Source organism: Rana temporaria, chromosome 2, assembly GCF_905171775.1.
Source record: "Rana temporaria chromosome 2, aRanTem1.1, whole genome shotgun sequence".
NCBI lineage: Eukaryota > Metazoa > Chordata > Amphibia > Anura > Ranidae > Rana > Rana temporaria.
Window position 1 is genome coordinate 270,590,246 of NC_053490.1, and position 19,756 is coordinate 270,610,001.

Here is a 19,756-nt window from a genome sequence, read left to right on the forward strand (position 1 = left end):
AGACGGAACATAACCCTACAGTCGAGTATAAGGAAGCTGTGGGAGAAAAAGAACCCCCCCCCCCCCCAACATCTAGTTGATAATCTATGGTAAGGTGACCAGATTTTTAAAATGGAATCAGGGGACATTTTTTTTTATTATTGGCAAATATTTTATAAGCATATTTTCCTCCAATGATATATGCAGTGTATGTAGTATGTGTTTATAAAATGGTTGTATGATATATATTTTATTTCTCACATTTCCACGAGACAAATACAAGATGCCTCTTAGAATTTTTTGGGATATGACTACTAAATGTTAAGAAAATAAGATGGAGGAAAAAAAAAAAACTTGGAGGGAGGGATGGGGCGGCAAAATTCAAATCTAATCCAGGCATGGGCGGCTCCAGACAATTTATTTTTGTGGGTGCTATGGTGGTGCTTGAGGTAAAAGTGAGGGTGCTAATGAGACGGGCTACCGCACACCCTTGGATGTGGGCAAAAAGTGGGTGTGCCTGGCAAGTGGGCGTGGTCTGAAAGGTTTCTTCATGTCCTGGCCTCTGTATACCAATACACAACCCTACACTTCCTTTATACAATTCTACAAATGGACTTATTAGTGCAATGGCACTATAAATGAATATCCAGTGCAAATCAACCAATGTATTGCAATATAGAAGTGATGGTGTCACCCCCTCTGCAAAAATATTTAGATAAATTGCAGAGCTTCAATTTGCAAATAATGGTAAAACCCCCTACATACAATAATAACAGAGATGCAAATCAACCCATGTATTAGGACATGGTAGTGATGGTGTCACCCTCTCTGCAAAAGGTAGGACTCATTGCAGAGCTGCAATGTGCAGAACCATCACTGCTATATTGAAATACATTGGTTAATTTGCACTGGATATTCATTTATAGGTTTTGCCATTACACTTATAAGTCCATTTGTACAATTTAATAGATGAAGTGTAGGACAGCGCTGCATTTTTTGCTTTTTATTGATTTGCGTTAGATGAGGGCACCAGGGAACAAGATTCTCTTATTGCTTTTGAGATTTGTTTTGGTTGTATGTTGTTTTACTTGATTTATTTCCTCTGTATACTGGTAACCACTGGCCCAGCATATTGGTGGTCAGTGTGCCCCCTGTATGCTGGTGGTCAGTGTGCCCCCCTGTATGCTGGTGGTCAGTGTGCCCCCCTGTATGCTGGTGGTCAGTGTGCCCCCCTGTATGCTGGTGGTCAGTGTGCCCCCCTGTATGCTGGTGGTATGTCCAGGAGGATGCTACGTGCAGGGTCCAGGAAGATGCTATGTGCAGAGTGCAGGATTGAGGAGGATGCCATGCATAGAGTACAGGGCTCAGGGGGATGCTATACATAAAGTACAGGGCTCAGGGGGATGCTATGCATAAAGTACAGGGCTCAGGGGGATGCTATGCATAAAAGTACAGGGCTCAGGGGGATGCTATGCATAAAGTACAGGGCTCAGGGGGATGCTATGCATAGAGTACAGGGCTCAGCGGGATGCTATGCATAGAGTACAGGGCTCAGCGGGATGCTATGCATAGAGTGCAGGGCTAAGGTGGATGCTAGGCACAGAGTGCAGGGCTCAGTGGGATGCTAGGCACAGAGTGCAGGGCTCAGTGGGATGCTAGGCACAGAGTGCAGGGCTCAGTGGGATGCTAGGCACAGAGTGCAGGGCTCAGTGGGATGCTAGGCACAGAGTGCAGGGCTCAGGGGGATGCTAGGCACAGAGTGCAGGGCTCAGGGGGATGCTGCGTACAGAGTGTAAGGTTTAGGAATGCATTACGTACAGAGTAGGTTCAGGAGTGCGTTGTACAAAATGCAAGGTTAAGGAATTAGTTAACCACTTCCCGACCTCCTCATGTACATTTACGTCGGCAGAATGGCACGGACAGGCACATCAACGTACCTGTACGTGCCTGCCTAGACGTGGGTGGGGGGTCCGATCGGGACCCCCCCCCCCGGTACATGCGGAGGTCGGGTCCGCTCGGGGAGCGATCCGGGACGACAGCGCGGCTATTTGTTTATAGCCGCTCCGTCGCGATCGCTCCCCGGAGCTGAAGAACGGGGAGAGCCGTGTGTAAACACGGCTTCCCCGTGCTTCACTGTGGCGGTGCATCGATCGAGTGATCCCTTTTATAGGGAAGACTCGATCGATGGTGTCAGTCCTACAGCCACACCCCCCTACACTAGTAAACACATACACAGTGATCCCTAAATGTTACAGCGCCCCCTGTGTTTAACTCCCAAACTGCAACTGTCATTTTCACAATAAAGAATGCAATTTAAATGCATTTTTTGCTGTGAAAATGACAATGGTCCCAAAAATGTGTCAAAATTGTCCGAAGTGTCCGCCATAATGTCGCAGTCACGAAAAAAAAAAAATCGCTGATCGCCGCCATTACTAGTAAAAAAAAAAATAAAAAAAATGCAAAAAAACTATCCCCTATTTTGTAAACGCTATAAATTTTGCGCAAACCAACCGATAAACGATTATTGCGATTTTTTTTTACCAAAAATAGGTAGAAGAATACGTATCGGCCTAAACTGAGGAAATTTTTTTTTTTTATATATATGTTTTTGGGGGATATTTATTACAGCAAAAAGTAAAAAATATTGAATTTTTTTTTTAAATTGTCGCTCTATTTTTGTTTATAGCGCAAAAAATAAAAACCGCAGAGGTGATCAAATACCACCAAAAGAAAGCTCTATTTGTGGGGAAAAAAGGACGCCAATTTTGTTTGGGAGCCACGTCGCACGACCGCGCAATTGTCTGTTAAAGCGACGCAGTCCCGAACTGTAAAAACCCCTTGGGTCTTTAGCCAGCATATTGGTCCGGGGCTTAAGTGGTTAAACAGCACACTTATCTTTTAAAATCTTGATTACCAGCATGCAGGAGCCGAAGCAAAGATGGCAGCATCAGATGGATCCCCCCACAGAAAATATTGAAGCAATATTTTGCTAAAAATACATTAAAAGCATTATTAGCTGACACAAACACAACATAACTTACATTTCTGCCAAATCTAAAATTTAAAACTGTATTGAGGTAATAATTAAAGCTCTATGTGTGAATGAGGTCTTGGGGCTCATTCACATGGGCCATGTGGCCTGTACAGTATGAATCAGTGGGTTGTTTATGTGACTGGAGCCACCTGGAGTTGTGCGCAGGCAGCCTATGTTACACTATGTGGCTGTATGAACACATTTGCAGGTCCTAATTTGAAAGGTGTGTGGGTGCAGGTGTACAGCCCCCCACATAAACAGTGGACATTTGGGGCCACTTACCCACACCTACCAGATTAAAACCTGCAGCTGTGTTCATACAACTGCTGAGTCCCCATAGAGTAGCCGATGGCTCCAGCCGCATGAGCAAACCACTCATCCACATGGCCAGAGAACCTGTGTGAATGAGCCCTTTTTGTTTTTATTTTTACATATTTTTTTTTTTACTACTTTTAACATTTTTAATAATGCTGTTGAACAGATGAATGAACATGAAGTGTTATGAACTGAACACATTGAGTGATTGGTACCGATCACTCACTATGTTCACTGAAGGAAGAGGAAAGGAAGGGGTTGGTATATAGCACATATATAGCAACCCTCACCCCTATCCTGAAACAAACCCCCTATGTGCAGAGAGTGTAGAAGAAGCCACTGCTGTAATTGGCACAGAGGCATTAAAGGGTTAGTAAATGAAAAAAATGTTTTCATTTAAAACAACAAACATGTTACACTTACCTCCACTGTGCAGTTCGTTTTGCACAGAGTCATGCGAGAAAGCTTGCATGGTGGTGAGCAATTGCGGGCGCGCTCCCGTGATACAGCGAGCGGCCATATACGCTCACTGTATCACTCGGCCCTGCCCCTCGGTGCGCCGCGTCACTGGATGTGATTGACAGCAGCGCCAGCCAATGGCTGCGCTGCTCTCAATTCATCCGCTCCAGCCAATCAGCGGCCAGTCTGAGCGGCGAAGAGGATCTCGGGACCACGCGCGGGACTTTCGACGGGTCAGGTAAGTAAAACGGGGGCTCGGGGGGGCCGAAATACACTGACGTTTTTTCACCTTAATGCATAGATTGTATTAAAGTGAAAAAAACATTTTCCTTTACAACTCCTTTAAGTCTGCTGGGGGGGGGGGGGGGGGGAGAATGATCATGGCTGATCCATGGGGATTGGTTTTGGAAACCCCCCCCCCCCCCCCCACAGATTAATGATTATTCACATTGGTTCACATTGGAGTGATTTGGCATGCGATTTGTGTCAAATTGCATGCTAAATCGGCAGCAGTGGCACTGTCTGAATCGCTAGGATGAGCTGCACGGATTCCCAAAAGTAGTTTCTGCACTTTTGCTGACTTCGGGGTGCAATTTCCATAGACATCTGTGCCACAACCCGCACAGATGTCTCTGAAATCACCTCTGAAGTTGGGACTGACCTATGGGAATGAAATCGTGCAAATTCAGCTGAACTCACACAATTTAATTCCCCCTGTCAGTGTGAACCTGGGCTCAATATCCATTAAAATGTTTTAAAAATTCAGAGAAAATAAAAGAATAAACAGATAAAAAATAGAAATATAGTTAAATAATTAGGGCTGGGTATACACTGGTGGGATGTGAGAAAGTCTGTGAATCCTGTGCGGGTTCCCGCATCGCACCTGACTCACAGACAGTTCACACTGACATCTGCGAACCACTGCGAGTGTCAATAGAAAGCCAATGACACCCCCAGATCGGTTCTCAGATTGCAGTGCGAACTGTGAAATGGTACAGGATTTAGATTGCATGGATATTCACACCCAGAAGTGTTCACACCCATGCGATCTGACTCCAGCGCAGACCAAAAAAAAAAAAAAGAGTCCTGCACCATTCTGGTGTAAATGCGATGGCTTGGGGCATTGAGATGGAGGAACCAGATCCAATGTGATGTGAGACAGAGAAGGAAAATACAGGAGAGACGGAATAGAGACTGACCTGGGCACCATCACTGGGACAAAGAAGGGAGAATGTGAGCACTGAGCAGGACAAGTATCTGGAAGGGGGAGGAGTAACAAAACTTACAGGTAAATAGAAGATCATGCTGCAGGAAGGAAAGCCGACATCACAGCACTGAGTGCAGGGAGAGAATACCATGAGGCTGGGGATCGGCTGCTGATGTAGAAGAAGAAAGGCAGAGGGAAAGAGACGGGCCCCTTTCACTTCCTGTTCCTCCCGCTCACTGAACTCGGCTGTGTAATCCATTCACTGAGGTATCTAACAAAGGGGGCGGAGCCACGAAAATCGGCCCCACCCATCCCGACATCAGACCTTCAATCTGACAGCTCCACGCACTTTCCCAGCAGCCATAAACCCCGGCTTACCCCCCCAATCACTGGATACATGGTCACACTGACTGCTGCATGTCCTGCTAGCTAGGCTGTCAGCAGTAGATTTGGGCACCACCCCTGAAACCGGGGACAAATCCGGGGACACTCAGGGTCCGGGGACAGTGTCCTCAATCCAGGGACTGTCCCCGGAAAACGGGGACGTCTGGTCACCCTAATCTATGGTGCCTTCCGTGGCTTTTTCTTTGAGATAAAGGGGTAGGACTTAGTCCATGTCATTTGGATCGTTGGCCATATAGTTCAATTCCAAGGATAAGTACAAGAGTTGCTGCAAGCGGGATGCACTACAAAAAGCACCGATTGTGTAGAAGTGAATTTGTGTGAACAGAAGCTTAAGGCTACGTGTACCGTGATGCAAGGTTTAATATCAGGTTACCAGTTAGGTCATATATATGTAAAAAATGGGGTTGGGACTTTATATGAGGCATGTGGTTTGGGTCACCACAGGCCTCCATCCCTGTAAGGATAAAATATGGACGGTTGGGACTTTAAATGAGATGCGATTAGCAATATGCGATTAAGTATAAATATATATATATATATATGGCAAATGTAAAAATTCTTACCATAAAGACCAGGCTCAAAAATACCAAACCAATGAAGCACAAAACCAAATTAGTCTGTCTAACTGTATGTAATTAAAACAGAGGTTCAGTTGCAGTCATTTGCAAATGTCTGGGAAGCTGCAGGCCACGTCACGGCACTCTGTGTAACTGCAGTCCTAACTGTGATTTTTAAGGCCTCCAAAGGAGGAACCCAGGTGTGCTAATTAATAGACAGGGAGCAGAAAGCAACATAGAACCGCCCCTATCTATGGTTGGTCTGGCAAATGAGAGCACTGAAAATGGAGATGCGATTCCAGGAGTGTCACACATTGCCTCCACAGATCTACCACCAACAAGTTAATTCATGCATTGTCGTTTTTTGACTAGCTGACCCAGTTTGATGTGGTCCGCACCCAGTTTGGTGGTATTTTGGTTTGGTAGGCATGTTTTTGGTTTCACCCCTGTTTTTTGTATTTTGTTTTTTTTTGTTTTTTCAGTGCTCTCATTTGCCAGACCAACCATAGATAGGGGCGGTTCTATGTTGCTTTCTGCTCCCTGTCTATTAATTAGCACACCTGGGTTCCTCCTTTGGAGGCCTTAAAAATCACAGTTAGGACTGCAGTTACACAGAGTGCCGTGACGTGGCCTGCAGCTTCCCAGACATTTGCAAATGACTGCAACTGAACCTCTGTTTTAATTACATACAGTTAGACAGACTAATTTGGTTTTGTGCTGCATTGGTTTGGTATTTTTGAGCCTGGTCTTTATGGTAAGAATTTTTACATTTGCCATATATATATATATATATATATATTTATACTTAATCGCATATTGCTAATCGCATCTCATTTAAAGTCCCAACCGTCCATATTTTACCAGTTAGGTCATATTGCCTTAGGTGCCATTTGCCACAGATGTGTGCCCTAAAGCTCTGCAGTCTTTTGCATGTACCTAGTTGTCCCCCTTTCCTCTCCACCTACAATCACCTCTTGGTCTCCTTTCTCCATCTATTCGGCCCCTCTATGCCTTTGCAATAACAGTGGGGTATATATTTATGTACATAAATTGAGATGGCGTAGCACAGAGGAGCTTACTATATTTTCCAGCATGGTCATGGGGTAGATTTTCTATAAGAAATTGAATAGCCACAGTGAGGAAAAGAGCGCTGTAAAAAAAACATGTCCAGAAAGCGACTGCCTGCAACAGTGCAAATTCCAGCAATGCACATGTATTAACAATTATACTTTGAAGTCTTGCATATAAAAATATATAATAAAAAAAAGAATAAATAATAATAATAAAATGCTTTCAATAGTTCACCTACACAAATTGTTTGTATAAAGTATTTATGGTTTTAATCTGTAGTAAACACAACCAGTTTGCACAGTGAGCAGTGGTAAGTTTTACACACACAGGTGGAAACCATAAAATTCATATGAGGGGGGCGTGACCGGAAGCCGACCTGGATGGCAGCCTGAGTCTTCTGCTCTCTCTCAGCCCGGACTCAAAACAGCACTTTTGGGGACATAAATTCATACCTTCATGGGGAGATCCAGGTACACCAGATCCACAAAACCCCGGGGAACCTCGCAACCCCCGTCAGGCACCGCAACGAGCCTCCGGTCCTTCTTTATGCAGCAAAACACTCCGCCCGACGAGCTCCCAAGATGGCGCCAGACCCCTCCAGGGCAAGCTCTCAGCCGCCCACACGGCCGGATCACTCTGGATCCCAGTCGCCCGAGGGACACCCGCCGGGCTCCACGGACCATCCATCCGCCTCTGGAGCGGTGAATTACTCCAGCCCAAGCAGTTCAGCCCCCTCTGGGTCCTCACCGCATGGTGCACAGGCCTTCCCCCTCCACACTGTGCTCCGGGGCCTTCCCTCAGTTGCCGAGGACAAAGTCAGACCCCTGCCTCCCTGAGACTGATCCGGGATCCCCACCCCCTCAATCTCCTCCGTGGACTTCCTTGCCCGCACCGATGTACCCATCAGACCAGGTACTACAAGAGCCTGTGGGGATCCATGAGGCCTTCAGCCCCTATGCTCCAGAGCCACCCCCTCCTAAAGCACAGAGACTGTCACAACTGCAGCCCCCCTGCTCTCCTGGTGTGCAGCCTGCTCCACTCACCTATGCCCAGAAAGCGGGCTTCCCTGCAACCCATCCCCCCGGAGCGGATGGCCGGGGACATTGCCCAGCCACCCAGACCTCCTCATGGAGCGATTCGAGACACTCTCCCACAGATCTGGCATACCAGGCACATGGATATACCACCCACGCTTTCAGCCACAGCCACCCCACCTTTCCCCCCCTGAGCATCTGCCGATCCCAGACTACGCTCATCATGTCCCTCCTCAATGGCACTCCTATTTTCAGGCAATCCCTACCAAAGAGGACTTTAAACACCTGATTGAGGAAGTTAAGACGGTGTGCCGTTCAGAAATTCAAGTGCTCCAGTCAGGCATGAAGCACCTGACGGATCGAGTGGAAATGGCAAAAGAACTCCAGGAAACCAAGCTAGCGGTCCAGAGTTCAACTTCAGGGTGCAGACCATCGCACCCTGCTGCGGGATATGCAACGCCACGTAGAGGACCTGGACAACAGGGGGCACAGGAATAATATCAGGCTGCGGGGGGTCCCGGAAACGGAGGGCCCAGAGGACCTTCAGGACACGCTGCAGACGGTGTTCAACAATCTCCTGAGAGAGCCCCCTACTGCTCGTATTGAGATGGACAGGGCCCACCGAGCTTTGCGCCCTAAAAATACTGACTCCAAACCGAGGGACATTATCTGCAGGATTAGCTCCTACCCCTTGAAGGAAGAGATCATGCGCTAAGCTCGCTTGGCGAGGAAAGTGACTTTCCAAGAAGTACCAGTGCAACTGTATCCAGACCTCTCATGGATCACTCTGCAAAAGCGCAGACTCCTGCAACCCCTGCTGCGTGCCCTGCAGGACGAACATATTATCTATAGGTGGGGTTTCCCCTTCAGCCTCACAGCCAAACATCAGGGCAAGTCGGCCATCCTGAGATATCCGGAGGATCTCAACGCTTTTTGTGATGTCTTGGGGATCCCTGTCCCCCAACTCCCTGAATGGGACCTGGTGGCCACCCTTCCTGCTCCGCCAGTCTGGCAGAAAGTGCCTTTATCCAATCGCCCCCGGAGTAAGGAGGCCCCTCGCAAGGCGAACCACCATAGAGGCACCTGAACTTTGACATTCCTTCCTTTTGTGATGTTAATTTTTTCTCTTTTGAATGATCTATTTCTCCACCTTAACTGATGATCCTGCCCTGGACATTTTTTGAATACATAGTCCCCCCCCTATTGTGCTCTCCGCTTCAGACCCCCCCCCCCCCCGAGACTTGAGAGTGGGAGCCTTTTTGCTCACCCACCCCCCCTGGTTTAGTGACTGTATTTATCCGTGTTTTTCGTTTTTGATGACCACTTTAGGGCTCCTGGGCACCCGCTCGGCGCATTCTTCTCGAGTGTGGCTGGGTGGGTCCTTGGGAATCCGTGTTGACCTAGGCCTGTTAAGTCTCTCAAGGTCAGATGCAAATGCTAGTTCTAGTTGCTCAGTTTTTTTGTGTGTACTAATGTTTCTCCTCTCTCTTTTGGTCCTCTTTTCTCCCTCCTCATTCATCGAGTGGCTCACCACGGAGTTCGTGGAATTTGCCTGGAATGCCTCCTGGGGCGCCTCTGTCCTCGGCCTCTGCTCTCCGTTGGCTCCACATCACCTCAGGTAAGAGACTCCTCCCCCCTCCCTATATATTCCGTGGCTAAGATATTATCCCTGAACGTACATGGCTTAAACTCTGATAGGAAAAGGCATCTGGCACTAAGGGAGTTCAGACAATCGGGCGCTATCGTAGTTTTCGTCCAAGAAACGCACTTTGACAACAAGGGGTCCTTCGCATTCGCCTCTAGACAATTTCCACCAGATTTACTCCTCTGCGGATCCCCGTAAGCGGGCTGGAGTCGCAATACTCATTAAACATGGATCTCTGTTCACTTGCTCTGGCTACTATTGCGACCCCCATGGACACTTTGTTATTCTCAGAGGCTTGTGGCAGACGCAGGAAGTGACTTTTTGTGCACTATACGCCCCAAATGTCCAACAACATAGATTCCTGGCTAGGGTGTTTACTCGCCTCTTTAGATCAGAACATGGGCTCCTGGTGGCGGGGGGAGACTTTAATCTGACCCAATCCGCGACTGCCAGTCATGTGGTGGGTCCCCGGGCGTTGTCGGCTCGGGCCCTTAGGCACTCAAAGCTGTTCTGCCAAATTTTCTAGACGATATGCTCTTTTTAATGCCTGGAGAGCCCTCCACCCAGGCGATCGTCAGTACACCTTCTACTCGTCCCCCCATAGAGCTCATTCCCGTATTGACAATTTTTTCACTAACAATTCTACGCTCCGAGTGATACGGGAAGCAGACACGCCCCCATCTTACTTACACTAGATCTGGGTTCCCCTGTACGGAGGCCCTATAACTGGAAACTAAACACCTTCCTCCTTCAGCACTTACCGGCCAAGACAGAGCTCACCTCCACCCTTCAACTTTATTTCGCAGGGAGCACCACCGACGTCTCCACCTCTACATTCTGGGAAGCCCATAAGACGGTCCTTCGAGGTAGATGTATGGCATTGTCCGACGCTCTAAAAAAAGATGCACTGGCCACCAGAGAACCGAGAAGGAGCTTGGGGTTCTCGAGCGCCGATTGCAAATATCCCCTTCTGTCGCTCTCCTTAAGAAAATCACTAACCTCCGAGCGACCCTGAGAGATTTGGCACTGGGACGGGTGGAAAAAGCCCTTGTCAGACTGCGGCAGGTTTATTATGACAAAGGCAATAAAGCCCACACCCTACCAGCGAGGAAGCTGCGTGATGCCCACCTTTCGACGACGCCCCACCAAATTAAGGACAACTCAGGCTGCCTACAGTCCCACCCCAGAGACATAGCCCACACGTTTGCGGACTTCTATAAGCACCTGTACAATAATCCTGACATACCCAGTGACCCACACCCCCCGGACATCTCCCATAGCATGAAACAATATCAAGAACAAAGTGGCGTTTCCCGACTCCAGCCCTCTGACCTGACATCCCTAAATATGCGGATCAAGGAAGAGGAGATAGAGCAGACTATTAAATCCCTGCCCTCCCATAAGTCCCCGGGCCCAGATGGCCTGCCCTATGAATATTACAAGGCCTTCCTGCCCCTCTTGCTCCCCCACATGTGTAAAATTTTTAAAACCTTCCTCCGGGATACCCCTGTCCCGGCAGATATGCAGCGCTCCTTCATCACCCCGATTCCCAACCTGGACAAGGACCCCGTTCTCTGTGCCAACTATAGACCCATCGCCCTGCTAATGTCGGACCTGAAATTTTTTACAAAATTACTCTCGATTTGTTTGAAGGACCAGGTGGGCTTTGTGCCGTTTAGGCAAGTGGGCGATAACACCCGAAAGATAATTGACGTGGATGTGGCGAACAGAAAATACGGCGTCCCTAAGCCTGGACGCCGATAAGGCCTTTGACCAACTCGGGTGGCCCTTCATGTTCGCCACGTAGGGCTACGGGGCCCATTCTTGAGTGCGATTCGCCATCTCTACACCAACCCCTCCTCTCAGGTCAAGACACCCTTTGCCCTCTCACCTTCCTTCCCCATTACCAACGGCACCCAGCAGGGGTGCCCACTCTCACCCCTGCTATTTGCGCTGTGTTGAACCCTTGGCGGCCACGATTTGGGGTAACCCGTCCATCCGGGGGATATCAGTCTGAGGCAGGGAATTAAAAATGTCTCTGTTCGCGGATGATGTTATCCACTCCCTGACGCAACCTAGGATTTCCCTCCCGAACCTTCATGCAGAATTGACCTGGTATGGAGCTTAGTCGGGCTATAAAATCAACACCTCCAAGTCGGAGGCCCTCCCAATATCTCTGGAGCGGAGATCGCCCACCTGCGGGCCAACTTTTTCCATCAATGGAAAACAACTTCCCTGAAATACCTGGGGATACACATCACCCCAAGCTTCACTACCTTGTACCAGGAAAATTTCCCTCCCCTATTCCGCTCAATAAGATCCTTACTACTGCAATGGAAAAAACACATTTCGCTGCTCGGCCGGATCGCCTCGATTAAAATGATGATACTCCCAAAGTTTCTTTAACTTTTTCAAACGTTACCCATCCCTGTCCCTTATAAACACTTGAGAAAATTCCAATCCGACCTACTTAAATTTACCTGGAATCACAAAAAAACAGAGTCCCCCAGACGATACTAACGGCGGCGCGCTCGGACGGGGTTCTTGCGTTTCCCAACCTTGTTAAGTACTACCAGGCCACTCAGCTCCGGGCAGTAACTTCTTGGTTCACTCGGCGGTCCTACAAGTGGACGGAGATCGAAAAACTGGTTAGCCCCGACTCACCCTAACAACTTGCTTTGGAGTGCGAATGTGGAGGTCCCCCCTGACCGCTTGCTGGGCTCTGTGTCACAGCTCCGACGACTCTGGCGTCGGCTGTCGCGACCCTGTGGTCTGTCCTCGGAGCGCTCACTCTTGACCTAATTTATGTATAATCCCAAGGTGCCAGATAGCCTTACCCACCAAATGTCTCACCCGTGGAGGTCCCGGAATCTAATTTCATTTTGGGAATTTGCTGGATCCCCTGTTGCGCAAACTATTGCCCTTCTCCAGCCTACAAACCAAATTTTATATCCCTCTGCAGGTATTCTATAGTGGATTGCAAAGCCACTACGCCCTGTCCATAGCACCCACCCTGCAATTTTCCCCTCCAACTCCCTTTGAAAGGCTCGTCTTGGCCGGATCGGCCCAGAAAGGCTTAATCTCTGATATTTACAAAATACCGAATGCCTATCCCCTGGAATCCCAGGGTAAAACACTCTTCCATAGAGCAATGGCGGACTATCTGGTCCCAGGCAGCAAAGAGCTCACTTTGTACACTGTATAAAGAAAATAAATATAAGGTTCTTCTATTTTGGTATATGACCCCTGATGTGCTTCATACTATATATCCCACTAGTTCCGATCGATGTTGGCGTTGTCAAGGAGACAGAGGCTCCCTCTTCCATATTTACTGGAGCTGCCCGTTGATTGTCCCCTACTGGACCGAGGTGCAATAACTGTTGGGCCGCCTTCAAGACAAGTCCCCATGTCCCCCAAATTCTTCTCCCCCCAAGAACCTCTGTGCCTTGTAGAAAGTTAACGCGCCATATCCTCACAGCTGCCCGCTACCTAAATTGGAAAAACGCTCTCCCCCTGACTTTGCACGCTAGAATCAAAGATGTGGAGCTGATGGAGAGAATCACTGCCAGGATACAGGACAGATTGGAAGCCCACGACATGGTCCTTGGTGCCTTCGGGAGGACCCGCCGTGATCAGGTAAACACGCTAACTCGATGATCTTTCCCTCTTCTCCCACCCATCCTATCTCTTTTCTCTCCCTTCTTTCCTCCTCCCTCCTTTTGGGGGTACCCCTATGACCCCCTCCATGTTCAACGTTTTGCAGTGCACTTATACGTATTGATGTGATATGGCATTCTCAACTTCAGCTTTGTGCTAGCTATTGCCGAGAAGCATGTAGACGGCCCACATTACTTATTACTTAAATACCTGCAACACAGGCAGATGCGTGCCTTATTTTCCTGTCTATCCTTATGCTGTGTCATATGTTTCTGTATGCAATTTTATTTTTTCAATAAAAAAGTTATTTGAGAAAAAATTCATACCGCTTATGTTCTTCCAAGAATCAGTCAGAAACATGCAATTTTTTAAATATTTTATTATTTCATTGAGAAACCATTTGGATGTGATATTCAAACATCTCCATATTTAAAACTGCAAAATCCTTTGCAATCTGAAGAAATATTTTCAGGATCTCCAGTGAAAGGATCCTAAAGGCGACTTATTATCCCAACAGCATAAAGCGACAGTGCATAGTCCTCATGTTTAACAAACAAGCCAGTATCTCCGGCAGAGATAAGCAGCATGTAAAGGAGACTCCTAGTGGAGATTTCCCAAACACTCCAAAATTCTGAGATTTGGCTTCTGTATTCCCTGCAATAAAATAGAAAGTCGTCATGCACTTAATCATAAACACAAGTACAAAGGAGGGAGAGTATTCATCAGGGTTGTGATTTGCTCTACTAGTATTGGTGACCGTGTTCAGTCTGTGAGAAGGCTGCATTGTCAGAAGAAAAGTGAAGGCTATTGCAAAAATCACACATCTTATACAGGAGCCGATTTATGAAAACTGGAGCGGTTTCCCAAGCCAGATTCCTTATTTAATTTAAAATATGGACTTGGATTATTTTTTACATAAATCACCAGTCCCATGACTGACCTAAGTGACTGAGATAAATAACAAAAGCTACAGAGAGCACGAGAGATGTATATCACTACGTACTCATGAACACTGATATTATGTACTCTTAACCACTTGCTTACTGGGCACATATACCCCCCTTCAGCACTGTCACGCTTTGAATGACAACTGCGTGGTCGTGCAACGTAACTCCCAAATAAAATTGACATTCTTAAATTTCCCACAAATAGAGCTTTCTTTTGGTGGTATTTGATCACCTCTGCGTTTTTTTTTTGCGCTAGAAACAAAAATAGAGCGACAATTTTGAAAAGAGGTTAAAAAGGAGAAGTACAGCCAAAGCTTGGCTTCTCCTGTGGATCACAGAAATGCAGTTTGTTCTGCACTCCTGCGACACATTTTCAGCTAACAGCAGGCTGAAACCCGCTGTCTGCTAATGTCACAGTGCTCCTCCAGGAACGGGAAATATCGTGACCATATGGTTAGGGTCTGCCCGCATGCTTGGACCAGCACCTGGCTCAGCAATCCGCTGAAAACCTGTGCCAGCCGTTCCAACCACCTTCACAACCCAGCACTCCCAAGGGAAGGGAAATTGGGCAGAGCAGAGAGTTGGGGACTGGCAGTCCCTGGTTCTCTTCTTAGGGAGCCCTGAGAAACAAGTGATCGGCGGTGTTCGATTGCACGGTTTTCAGTGTTTGAGCCAGTGGGGGACCGATGCTGCATTCACCTAGGCAAGTTATTAAAAAAAAAAAGTCCCATATTTCGCTTTTATCATCAGTGGGGTGATATGGATAAACTTAAAAAGCAAGCATTACACTTACAGATTATCCTGGTTCAGGAGGTAGCAGCAACGATTCCCACCTTCTGAGCAGCATCTTTCTTGGCTTGGTGAGCTTGCAAAACAGCAACTGCTTCTTCCACCTGTTTAAGGTAAACATCAAGCTATACATGTATCACTAAGAACAGACGACCAAACAGCAGGTCATAGTTGTAACTATTGGTGATGGTAATACTACTGCACACAAAAAGGCTCCATGTTTAATCACTTTAAAATCAGGCCAATTCTAACATTTATCACATACATGTAAAAATCTGGAGGTTTGAAGTACCTTTTCTAGCAAAAATAAAAGCAGTTAAATTTTAGTGCACAAAATATAATGCACCAATTTTTAGGTAAAATATAAAAGATGTTACGCCAAATTAGTAGATCTGAAAACACTTCACACCTTAAAGTGCTGGTAAAGGCTCAAGGTTTTTAAACTTAATACATGCATTAAGGTGAAAAACCTTTTGCAAAAATTCTCCTGCACCTGTGTTTTGCTAAACACGGGTAGTGTAGTTGAGTCTTAAAGTAAGGTCTAGAATCGTGCAGCCCTCCTCAGAACAGTGGGTATTCATATGGCTAGAAAAAGAAAAGATAAAAGGAGGGTGCACAGACCTAGTGCATTACCACTTAAAAGTTTATTTAAAATAGAATAAAAGCAATGATCCTACTCACAAAAGGAGCTTAGGTAAGCGCTTTATGCGGGTAAAGCCATGATTGAGGGGTGGGGTTTTTCTGATCACGCATATATATCGAGGGCACACAGGAGAGAGTTGCCATAGACCATCTAGGCTCTGAAGAAAGGGGTGCGCCCCAGAAACGCGTCAGCCGTTTGAGGCATCATTCGACCCTCCTTGTCATCAAGTCCTACTGGCAGGCGTCGAGACCAAGCTCAACTGTCAGATAAGCGCTTACCTTAGCTCCATTTGCGAGTAGGATCATTGCTTTTATTCTATTTTAAATAAACTTTTAAGTGGTAATGCACTAGGTCGGTGCGACCTCCTTTTTCTTTTTGAAAAACCTTTTGCTGCAGCTCCCCAGACCTTGCCCTTTTCTGTTACCCAAGGCTGATCCGATCCAGAGATGTGCATGAGCTCAGCAACTCCAGCTGTCTCTCCTAATTGGACAGATTGATAGCAGCAGGAGCCGTTGGCTGCTGCTGGGGTCAAATCCAGTGACACGGGGGTCGGGCTAAGTCAAGCTGTCTGTCAAGGGATGCAGCAGGGGGACTCTGGAGTGAACCCGCAAGGGTTCCCAGAGGGAAAGCAGCATTCTGTATGGGCGGCAGATGAAGAGGGGGCCTGGAGCGCTGGCGGGGCACCCCAGAAGAAGATGATCGGGACTGCTCTGTGCAAAACTGCTGCAGAGAAGGTATGCTTTAACCGCTTAACGACTGCCGCATGTACATATGCGTCGACAAAATGGCACGGGCAGGCAGAACGACCTGCCCGCACGTCGCTGCCTTTCCGCGGGTCCGATTGGGACTCCCCCGGTACATGCGGCGGTCGCTAAGCCTCAGGGAGCGATCCGGGACGAGGCTATTCGTTTCTAGCCGCCCCCTCGCGATCGCTCCCCGGAGCTGAAGAACGGGGAGTGCCGTATGTAAACACGGCTTCCCCGTGCTTCACTGTGGCGGCTGCATCGATCGTGTCATCCCTTTTATAGGGAGACACGATCGATGACGTCAGACCTACAGCCACACCCCCTACAGTTGTAAACACACACTAGGTGAAGCATAACTCCAGGGCTGGTGCAAGGATTTTTGACACCCTAGGCAAAACCTAATTTTGCCGCCCCCCTTTGGCTTCACCCCCTTTGCCCTGCCCTTGTATACCCCATCTATTTATAAATTGCTACCATTTTGGGGGGTGGAGTCAGTCACTGAGCCTGGAGGTGGTGGGGGGCATCGGTACGGTGCCCTGGACTGATGTGTGCTCTAGGCCGGCGCCTACCTTGTCTATAGGTAGCGCCGGCCCTGTACAGGGGGTATGTACACAGATAATTTAAGGCACTGATGATCAGTGCAGGCCCATCATTTCCTCCTATAAGTGCCCATTGGCACCGAGTGACACCTATATGGAGTGCCACCTTCATCAGTGCAGCCTATAAGTGGGAACCCCTCATAATGGGCACAGTAGGTGTACAGACCCAGGAACTCAGCACAGTGATGGTGGGAACCCCTCATAATGGGCACAGCAGGTGTACAGACCCAGGAACTCAGCACAGAGATGGTGGGACCCCTCATAATGGGCACAGCGGGTGTACAGACCCAGGAACTCAGCACAGTGATGGTGGGAACCCCTCATAATGGGCACAGCAGGTGTACAGACCCAGGAACTCAGCACAGAGATGGTGGGACCCCTCATAATGGGCACAGCGGGTGTACAGACCTGGGATCTCAGCACAGAGATGGTGGGACCCCTCATAATGGGCACAGCGGGTGTACAGACCCGGGATCTCAGCACAGAGATGGTGAGACCCCCTCATAATGGGCACAGCGGGTGTACAGACCCAGGAACTCAGCACAGAAATGGTGGGACCCCTCATAATGGGCACAGCGGGTGTACAGACCCAGGAACTCAGCACAGAGATGATGGGACCCCTCATAATGGGCACAGCGGGTGTACAGACCCGGGAACTCAGCACAGAGATGGTGGGACCCCTCATAATGGGCACAGCGGGTGTACAGACCCAGGAACTCAGCACAGTGATGGTGGGAACCCCTCATAATGGGCACAGCAGGTGTACAGACCCAGGAACTCAGCACAGTGATGGTGGGAACCCCTCATAATGGGCACAGCAGGTGTACAGACCCAGGAACTCAGCACAGAGATGGTGGGACCCCTCATAATGGGCACAGCGGGTGTACAGACCTGGGATCTCAGCACAGAGATGGTGGGACCCCTCATAATGGGCACAGCGGGTGTACAGACCCGGGATCTCAGCACAGAGATGGTGAGACCCCCTCATAATGGGCACAGCGGGTGTACAGACCCAGGAACTCAGCACAGAGATGGTGGGACCCCTCATAATGGGCACAGCGGGTGTACAGACCTGGGATCTCAGCACAGAGATGGTGGGACCCCCTCATAATGGACACAGCGGGTGTACAGACCCGGGATCTCAGCACAGAGATGGTGGGAACCCCTCATAATGGGCACAACAGGTGTACAGACCCGGGAACTCAGCACAGAGATGGTGGGACCCCTCATAATGGGCACAGCGGGTGTACAGACCCAGGAACTCAGCACAGTGATGGTGGGAACCCCTCATAATGGGCACAGCAGGTGTACAGACCCAGGAACTCAGCACAGAGATGGTGGGACCCCTCATAATGGGCACAGCGGGTGTACAGACCCGGGATCTCAGCACAGAGATGGTGGGACCCCTCATAATGGGCACAGCGGGTGTACAGACCTGGGATCTCAGCACAGAGATGGTGGGACCCCCTCATAATGGGCACAGCGGGTTTATAGACCCGGGAACTCGGCACAGGGATGGTGGGAACCCCTCATAATGGGCACAGCGGGTGTACAGACCCGGGAACTCAGCACAGGGATGGTGGGAGCCCCTCATAATGGGCACAGTGGGTGTACAGACCTGGGAACTCAGCACAGGGATGGTGGGAGCCCCTCATAATGGGCACAGCGGGTGTACAGACCTCTGTAGGGGGGCAGGATTTACTAGAACTGATTGGCTATATTTTCTTCCTGCAACTGCGGACTGCTGGTGGAAGGGAGAGGAGAAAAATACTGTTTTCAGATGCTGCAAGTGGAGGAAAATATAGCCCAGTTCTACAGTAGTAAATTCTGCACAGGTATCAACAGTAACCAGGAGAATCCATATGGACTAGTAGTGGGCAGCAGCCTGGTCACCAGCAGAAGAAAGAAACAGAGAGCGGACACACTGACCACCCTGCACAGCACTGATAACAGTAATAACATTGCTTAGCTGGACACTGATCACTCACCCACATCCTCTGCTTTCAACCTGCCGCGCTGTGACCAGGGGGGGGAGGGAGGGGGACATTCCAGGGAGCTCGGGGGTTATCAGGAAAAGCGTAACTGAACGCTGGGCTGGTATCAATCAAATCATCCTGTCCTGCAAGTTGCAGAGTAAAGGGCGGGCTGAGTGTGTGCAGAGCAGTTAATTGGGTGGATGTGTTGCAATGTAAAAACTCGGGGGTCAGTGCTCAGTGGAGTGTAATAGGGCGGCATTTACAAACACCAGTGTATATTCCTCCACGTGTGTCTCCTTATACACAGGATCTGTGAGCGGCTCCCCCCCAGCTAGGACTTTATGTGTGTGTGTGCCCAGGATGAGTGTCGGAAGCTGGCGGAAGACACTTTCAGGCTGCTCTGCTCTGTGTACACATAGGAGGGGAGCGCAGATCGCTCCATACACATGTACTGCAGAGCGGCTCCACCAAAATTATTCTGTTTTCCTGAGTCACTGAACCGCGCCGTCTCCGCACTCCTCCCCTCCTCCTCGCGCTTGTCTGTCCTGTATACTGACACCCGGCTCGACACACAAGACCAGAGAGCTGTGTAAACAGAGCAGCCGCATTTGCGCTCTAGGTGGCAGTGCGCTCTAGGCGGCTGCCTAATCCGCCTAGTGGTAGCGCCGGCCCTGCATAACTCCTTCAGCGCTC

At 48.8% G+C, this 19,756-nt stretch overlaps 1 protein-coding gene across 3 annotated transcripts in view; it reads right to left on the reverse strand.

Annotated features, from left to right (window-relative positions):
* Positions 1–13,722: 13,722 nt before the first annotated feature.
* PABPC4 (poly(A) binding protein cytoplasmic 4) overlaps positions 13,723–19,756 on the reverse strand; it is a 31,031-nt gene continuing 24,997 nt past the window's right edge. For all 3 annotated transcript variants that reach the window (XM_040336957.1, XM_040336956.1, XM_040336955.1), the window contains exons 14-15: positions 15,104–15,203; positions 13,723–14,017 (exon numbers count right to left, since the gene is read on the reverse strand). In XM_040336957.1, coding sequence (XP_040192891.1) covers positions 15,117–15,203 — 87 coding nt within the window. In that variant the 3' untranslated portion in view covers positions 13,723–14,017; positions 15,104–15,116. The remainder of the gene's footprint in view (positions 14,018–15,103; positions 15,204–19,756) is intronic.